The sequence below is a fragment of the Chenopodium album genome, chromosome 11 (assembly GCF_948465745.1).
Source record: "Chenopodium album chromosome 11, dcCheAlbu1.1, whole genome shotgun sequence".
NCBI lineage: Eukaryota > Viridiplantae > Streptophyta > Magnoliopsida > Caryophyllales > Amaranthaceae > Chenopodium > Chenopodium album.
The window spans coordinates 57,765,820-57,774,539 of record NC_137844.1 but is presented as its reverse complement, the minus strand read 5'-3'; the positions used below and the strand labels follow the sequence as shown (position 1 = coordinate 57,774,539).

At 35.1% G+C, this 8,720-nt stretch overlaps 1 protein-coding gene across 1 annotated transcript; it reads left to right on the top strand.

The window, feature by feature from the left end:
• Positions 1-1,703: 1,703 nt before the first annotated feature.
• Positions 1,704-6,308, top strand: LOC145567917 (bifunctional protein FolD 2-like). Its single transcript, XM_081627338.1, has 5 exons — positions 1,704-1,859; positions 3,569-3,752; positions 3,864-4,021; positions 4,127-4,339; positions 5,789-6,308. Exons 1-5 carry the CDS (start codon positions 1,707-1,709, stop codon positions 6,017-6,019), a joined length of 939 nt encoding a protein of 312 aa, XP_081483464.1. The 5' UTR covers positions 1,704-1,706; the 3' UTR covers positions 6,020-6,308.
• Positions 6,309-8,720: the final 2,412 nt, after the last annotated feature.

Below are 8,720 nucleotides of genomic sequence, written 5' to 3'. Positions count from 1 at the left end.
AAAAACATAATTTGTATACTGTAAAACCTATTTTAATAGAATTTTAGCACTAAGCATGCACTAACTTACTACAACATCAGTCTCAAATATCACTTCTGAAACTTACTGTATTAACCACATTCAAGTAATTATATGTTCATTTTTATAACAAAGGATGTTCAATGAACATTAGTATTAATAATATTAAGTATTAGCATTTTGTTCATTATTAAAAAACATAATGTTGATCTATTTAACTGGTATTAAATTATATAGCTCAATTGCATGATATCCATTCAAGAGAATTGAACAAATCAAGGTATTTAACTTGAAATTTAAAAAAATGTTGATGAATAAGCGATAACATCATAAGTTCATTTTTATTTACAACTGATATGTTTAGTTATATAATATTGAATGTATAATCTTTTTTTTTTTTTTTTTTTTTTTTTCCATAATAGTCTCTTTATTTTACTCTTATATTATAAATGTTCATTTTTATATAATGTAATATTCAGAAATGAAGGTTTATTTTTTTTCTTCTAGTAAATGTTCAATTTTTTTCTATTAAATGTTCATTTGCTGGGGCGCGACCTCAACCAGGTCTGGCTGAACGCGACCTCAGCCACAAATTTGCGTCTAAGTGATGGACAAAAAACATGACCACAAGGCCCGTATTTGAACCAGGGCAGGTGGGGCGGCTGCCAGGGCCTCCAAATTGTAAGCCCAATATATCTACAAAAGTATTTTTTTTTTATATATAAAAAAACGCATTAATTTGATATTTATCTTCTCCAATCAACAGAAAACAGAATTGGTTTCGTACTAATTCAAGTTAAAAAAAATATTGAAAAAAAAAATTACTCCCTCTGTTTTCTTTTATTTGCATCAGTTTGACCGACACATTTGCTGAGACGCAACTTTGACCATTAATATCTTTTATTGTCTATTAGTAAAAATTGTACAAAATTATATTACGAAACTAGGCAATATGACTAATCTAATGATATATTTTTATTTTATAGAGGTGATAAAATTAAGTTAACCATAGAATGTAAATAGTGCAAAAATCAAAGTGATGCATTTATAAAAAACGGATGGAGTATTTTCATAGTAATTCGTATTTCGATTTTTATGAGTATTGATGAATTTTCCTTAGGAGTATATTTAAACTTAAGCTGGGCTAAACGAATACGAAATATAATAACAAGTGTTGTGCAAAAATATGGATTTTTTTTTGTATACCCGAAAAAGTTTTTTAAAAGAAAATAATTTAGTTAATTACGGCCTAATTTTTAAGTTCGTCCAAAATCTCAGAAAATGAGCCTTACCACATCATGCAAACATGAAATTGAAAATATTGATAATTTCCGTTGGGTTTACCTAAAGGTTCTGTTAAACCTCACCTTGAGTTTAAACGACAAAACCTGAGAAATGTTTGGTCGAACAATTGAGCAGTAGCTTTGCTTCCCTTTCCTCTTGGATCATACAGCTCCCTTGCTTGATTTCAAGGCACGGTCTGATCTGTTTAATTATTTAAAATACAGAATAGACCAGACCAAATTAGATCAGACCGTAGAAAACCAACCCAGTTTTGAACAAGTGAACCTACTTGGACGGGTTAATTTCCTCCCCGTCTTGCTGCCTGACCACGCGTTGTGTGAAATGACATATTTACCCTTTTTAAAAGCCCTCTTGCACATCGAAGACAAATTATATCCAAAACTATGCTCAGTGCATCACTTGTGAAGAATCAACCGCATATTCAGATAGATTCAATCAAAATGTCTGCAAAAATTATCGACGGAAAAGCCATTGCTCAGACTATTCGATCCGAAATCGCCGATGAAGTTCGTCTTCTATCTCAAATTCACGCTAAGGTATCTTCTTTTTCGTTTTTTTTTTTGGATTTATTATAATTACTGTTTAATTTGTTTTTCAATTGTCCACATTTTTCTCCAATTGATATTAATTCTGTATTAATGCTGAGCAATATGTTTATATTAATTCATCATTTTGGTTGCTATGTTATGAGGATTGCAAAAAATGCTAAATTATGAGTATGCTAATTAAGTAAATTGTTGGATTAAATAGAAATTCAGGTAATTTAAGAGTTTGATATGTTGTGGAAATTTGGTATTGACCTAATTTTGTAAGTGTTGAAATTTGTATAGTTCAGACTCATATAATTGAGTAGCTACAAAAGCCAATGGAATGACAATTGGATTATGATAATGCAGTATCATAGAATACTAGTTTAGGGTTGCTTAATTTGATAATAATATGTTGTTATGTTTATACTATAATTTGTGAATCTTGCTAGCATTTTGATACTGTAAGTAGATGATCAATGCAAAAATGATTACCACTAAGCATATAAGGCACTAGGGACTAGGGAGTGAAGTGGAAGTTCCCAAATTACCGGGGTGTTGGGTTTTTTTCGATTTGATTAGCAATTGTTGTAACATTAATCTCTGAGGTAGATGGGTAATGTGTTTTAGGAGAATTGGTTTTGTACTTGACAATTTCGTTTTTTGCACTTTTGTGTGGCCACAGTTTCTATGCACCATTCAGAGGGTTACTGCCAAATTTTTTACTGGTATTACGACTACTACGAATCCTGGGTTTGAGGACTAAGAGAGTTTCCAATGACGAATAGGGTGATACTTGTGCCTTATTCACTTGTAAGGTGGGTGGGGGCTGGCCCATTTTTGTATGAATGGCATAGATTAAGGTAATGATATTGAGTTCTGGGTGATTTTATTAGGGTTGTTCTTTCTAAATGTTTGTGGCAATGCATAGTAGGTAGTAATAACTAATAAGTGGTGGCAAAAATCAATAGAGAAAGACTCTTAGTTGGTTGTGGAGATGCTTTATCATACTTTTACACATGATATCCCACGAAGTATCTATGGTGTTGTAACAGAAAAACTGTTAAACTGTTCATTGCCTTGCTCTTAGGATTTGAATTACTGTTGTTGAGTTTGTCTTGCTTCCTCTAGCTGTAGAAGGAGAGATTACTGAACCCAAAACAATATGATAATACTAGAAAATTTATTTTGGGCCTTGCAGTTGACAGTTGGAATGGAGATTTCCTATAGAACTACACAATGTGTAATTATTATGTAGTTCAGCGCTGGAGAGAAATAGCCAGAGCCAGACTTAGTAAAGATTGCTGATGTAGGGAATAACTTAAATTTGTAAAGCGTCTATACAGATTTTTTGGTGCCTTATTTCGATCTTCTTTTCGTTACCGTCACCGTTAATTATTCAGCTACTAAATTGTTCTCTGGAGTACTAGTACAAGGCTACAAGCGCTAGCGCACATAAGGAAGACGGGCAATCCTGATCTTGCTATGTTGTTTACTTATAAATTTGTTGTAGCTGAAATGGTTATAAGTTTTACTTGCATAATTCTATCGTTGTTCCGTTGTTATTTACTCTGAACATATATTGCAGCTTTCTCCATTTGCTTCTTCCCCACATAAAGAATGCTTATTCTGATTATTTTTTTTTTTTGTTACGAAGGATGTTTGTTCACCCCTTTATTGTGGATTGAAATTATGTCATGCATGCTTAATGTGTACAGGTCCCTGGACTGGCAGTAGTCATCGTGGGCAACAGGAAAGATTCTCAAAGCTATGTGAATATGAAAAGGAAAGCATGTGCTGAGGTGGGGATCAAGTCCTTTGACATAGACCTTCCTGAGCAAGTTTCAGAGCCTGAATTGATCGCCAAGGTTCACGAGTTAAATGCAAATCCTGAAGTACATGGTTCGTTATTTTTGTAAGCAAACTTGATACAGTTTTCGTGCATATTGAATTTTATTCTTCTTTATTCTTGTTGCTCACTAGTTTACTTCTTTTCTTATTGGCGCTTTTCAGGTATACTTGTTCAGCTTCCATTGCCCAAACATATAAATGAAGAAAATGTTTTAAGTGAAATAAGCATTGAGAAGGATGTAGATGGTTTCCATCCTCTGAACATCGGAAAACTTGCAATGAAAGGCAGAGACCCCCTCTTCCAGCCTTGCACACCAAAGGTGATCGATTCAATTTCTAATTGATTCTTTCAACATTGAACTTAATATTTTTGTAAAATGGGCACTGTCCAGAACTTTGGGCTTACAGAAACTCATTTTTGACAGGGCTGTCTTGAGCTTCTGTCTCGAAGCGGCATCAGTATAAAAGGCAAGAAGGCAGTTGTTGTAGGTCGTAGTAATATTGTTGGATTGCCGGTTTCACTACTCCTCTTGAAAGCAGATGCAACCATTAGTATTGTCCACTCTCGTACAACTGATCCTGAAAGCATCATTCGTGAAGCTGACATCGTCATTGCTGCAGCAGGACAAGCCATGATGGTATATAAGATCTCTTCTCCCCTTCTGCTGTTTGCTTGTTTGATAATTGTGACCAGTAGTCTCAGACTTGCTACTTTATCTCCTTCATTTTTCTTTCCTTTTATTATTGTGAAGAAAGGACAGAAGTTTTATTGCTAATAAAAAGGAACCTTAACTTACTGAAGTCATTGGGGAGAGATTAATTTCTAGGAACGGCCTTTAAGCCCTTTTTGATACCCAATGAATAGAACCAATAGATATACTCTGTACAACCCAACTAACTAATTTATAGGTTCTCAGACCAAGTAGTCACATCTGTTATCATTCTTAGGCATAATTATTGCTCCATAAAGCTTCATCTCTGTGAGTCCATATGCTGTGCAATGCTCATCTTTTGAGCCCACTGCATTCAAATTTTGAGGCCATCCACGGGCATATTTTTCCAGCTAACATAGCATATGCTCTTAATTCCAAGCCAAAATTGCTATAAGCAGACCGTACTGGAGTTTATCTAAGCTTTCAATGTTTTCCACAAAGGCACAAAGTACAAGAAATCTAAATCATAGACCTTTCTGCAGCTTTAATCTGTCAAGCATAGTTAGCCAGCACCAAGAAAAACTACACTTTGGAATATTATCCCTGTATCACTTCCTACTTCCCAGCATGCCAACATATTTTTCTATGCACTTGAATAGCCTCTTTTCTCTAGCCGGTTGATCCAACTAATTATTTCCTATTTTCCTTGATACCAGTATACCAAGAATCCCCAGCCACAAGTATTTATATTCAGCTCCAGCTAGCATGCACTGGAGTTTGCTAACTCCGCTAATATGACCCCTGAAATTAAATGGGACTGATCCATATGTTTGGGCCATGTGCCCAACATACTTATTCATGGGCCATGCCTGTCATGTTCCATTTTAAAACAGTCTATTCCAAACATACTTACCCATGGGCCGTGGCTGATCAGTCTGTAGTCCCAGAGTTTTCTGCCTTTTTTCCCAGCAAACAAGCTCCCTAACAACTGGAAGAGGCCTCAAGCTTATTGGTTTTCCATTGTGCAAATATATTCAAAACACCATTTATAACATACGAGAATATTATAGGGGCTACTCTGGTTGTAATGAAGCGTAGTTCAGACAATGATTTACCTGCCCTGAATCTTGCAATAACATTTTCAGTCAGGTTACTGGAGTTTATTATTCCTAGATTTTTCACTTGTCATCGGCAATACTTTCCTAATAAATTCAGTGATAATTTTTATCTTTATGCTAGCTGCAATCTAGTGAAACTATATGAGAGCAATAGGTTCTGCCTTTACCCTTCATAAGAGCTTTATTATCTGCCCAGTTCCCACTGGTTAACATGTGCAAATCTTCCCCTGAAAAAGTTTAAGCTACCTTGTTTCTATTTCTGTATTTTATCTATTTATTTATTTATTTGATTTTATTAATCTTCCTCTAATTTCAGATTAAAGGTGACTGGATCAAGCCTGGTGCTGCTGTGATTGATGTGGGGACAAATGCAGTGGATGATCCAAGTAAGAAGTCAGGTTACCGTCTTGTGGGGGATGTTGATTTCCATGAAGTTAGTAAAGTAGCAGGATGGATTACTCCTGTGCCTGGAGGTGTTGGACCTATGACTGTAGCCATGCTATTGAGAAATACTCTGGATGGTGCCAAACGTGTGATCGGGCAATGAGCACCCCTCATCAAGGCATAGCACCCCTCATCAAGGCATGTCCCATGCTATTACTCCTTTTAAGTGTTCAATAGAAATTTGTCTGTGATTATCTGGTTCTGGTTTTGGTTCTGTTGATTTCGCTCATGTTTCATAAACAGTATTACATTTAGACTCTTGTTGAAGTATCATTTCTCTCGTAAGTAGAGTGGTGCTGTCTATATTGTTAGGGATCAGTATCCTGTTCATGGAATAAAATTGTGTAATTTTTGAAGAATGTGATATTACATTATGTATTTGTCTCTCTTGATGGAATGCTGTTCTTAGCAATGCTCTTAGATAGGAAAAATTAAAGTTTGAAATAATAAATATAACAAACCAAACTTTGAATGTCAAAACTCCAGGGTTCTGCCTTATATATTTTTTGCAATAGGATGAAAAAGATCTAATTGCTGTGATCTATCATAAGTCTCAAGTCTCAATTCCTTTCCAAAATCAAGTAAAAATCAATATTGCAACCCCGGGGCATAGTAATAAACTAATAATGTCCATGCGAAGCTGAAAATTGCATATTTTCTTCTTCATTATAGCGACCATTGAAGACTTCGCCATCAACACTATCCTTGCTTTTCTAGAAGTGAGACTGAGAGTGGGTGTAACAGCTAAATGGATATAAGCATAATGTCTGATGTTGAGTAGTACTGGACGAAAGTGGGTCACTATGGAAAACCAACAACAGTGTGGTCAATTTTGGGCTGTACTTTGTTATAATGATGTTGGAAGCTCATAAAAATCTCCCTTCAATAATAAATCACCTTCAAAATTACAAATTCAAGCTTCCAATCAAGTATCTTAGTGTTTTGCCAAATTCTCTCATCTCTTGCTAATCACATTTTGGGAGTTGCAAGTTGGAATGTGGTACCCTGTGTTTCCAGGGGGGTAAGGTTAATCCTATCCTCAAGTTTTTCCTCAAAAAATCCTTCATTAATGTATAGACTTCCTGAACTCGTCGGATCTTGTGAACTAGTTAAACAAAACTATGCAGCGAATTGTGCTCACCCATCCATCTCATATAGTAGAAATATTGTTTCTGATAAACCAAACTATATAACTGTATATCTGTGGACATTCTAGGCTTCCTGGATAATGTTGTCTAAATATTCTAAAAGGCTCACAATTACTATTTTGCTCTGCCGATTAGGATTGTTAATCAAAGTAATCCAGTTTGGGAATAGGTCCATCTTAAAAAACGCAGACATTCCTTAGCTTGTGAGGTCAATTCATCAAAGATTTTGGACAGGCTTACAGGAGTAGTATACTATTTTACTTCTTGCTCTTGGTTTTAACATTGCCTCTCTAGAATGACACCTTACAAATGGATCATCCAAAACATGTCCAGTTCGAGTTGATTATGTTTGGATCATATTAGGATGATGACTCATTTGATCCTATTTTGAATCTCTTCTACAGTTCCGCTTAATATTGAATATTTTGAGTTTGTTTGGATCGTATTCTCGGATATGACTCAGTTTTGCCAAGTCTATCTAGACTGAATGGGAAGTGTGACAAGAGACTTCTGTTAGCTTTGATCACATTTCTAAATGCTTATTGCTATGCCCCCACTACCAAAAAGGGAAGGAATTGGGTATTTTCGTGGGCCTAGGTGTAGTGTATTACTGTTCCACAATCCCAGCATAAAAGTTGCGGTCCTCACTACTCAAGTCCTCAGTCTTTGAATGTAAGGAGTGCATATGAGAAGCAACTTGAACCCCATCTTAGCTAGTTGGGAGTTTGCTAACTGATATCGCTTGAAGTAGCAAGAGGATTCATTTCCACCCTTATTCTAGCATTCCATATTTGGATCTTAGTCTTAATTAATTCATGCCATCTTTAATCATATGTAGTTTTGTAGGTGTAAAACGGGGAAGGAATAGTTTTATTCATCCGGCAAATCAAGCCACACTTAGTTAAAATGCCTAAGGAAATTAAAATTGTCTACCAAAATGTCTTCATCCTGAAACAATGCTCAACATGAGATAAGCAATGGGTTTTCTCAGTCGCAAAACATTACAAACAACACAAGTTAGAAAAAGAACTAACCAATACAATGATACCCTCACGGAATCAAGGATCTCAACTGCAATGCAAAAAAAAAAAAAAAGAAAAGAAAAAGAAAGAGGAAAAAAAAGCTGCAATCGACTAGGTGATAGATTAAAGCTTACTGGTTGGTAAATGGAACAAGTGAACAACCGAACAAGTAGGTAATAAAGCTTAGCCTCAACTTGCTATGGCTAATTCACTTATTGAACCTCTTAATCAACAATTACTCTTTCTATTCCAAATTACTTGTTTCACTTTGACTAAACATGCTTGCTATTGTATAAGTTTGACCATCAGTAGCTTAGACTACCTATTAGTAAAAAGCTTTGATATTTTGAGTATACTACATTAAGATAAGGAAAAATTGTCCGGAATAATCCGACCTTTGATTCATCCGCCCAAAATAATTCCACCTTTTGATTTTTATTAATAATCCGACTTTTAATGCTAATATGCTTTTAATGGTCCCAAGTGGTCCTTTAATGCCAACCCAACATATAATATTTTCATTTGTTAGCAAAAAATGGTCAAAGTGGGTGTGTGAACAACGCAAAATGTCAAAGTAATGGAGTGACCTGTGACAAGTCAGGAATATTTTAATAACCAACGAGTACAATGAGTA

Bases quoted from the DNA above. Each gene is read 5' to 3' on its own strand.
- LOC145567917 (XM_081627338.1), top strand. From the start codon at position 1,707: ATGCTCAGTGCATCACTTGTGAAGAATCAACCGCATATTCAGATAGAT. The intron at 3,753-3,863 runs GTTCGTTATTTT...GGCGCTTTTCAG, and splicing joins TGCAAATCCTGAAGTACATG to GTATACTTGTTCAGCTTCCA. The intron at 4,022-4,126 runs GTGATCGATTCA...CATTTTTGACAG, and splicing joins TCCAGCCTTGCACACCAAAG to GGCTGTCTTGAGCTTCTGTC.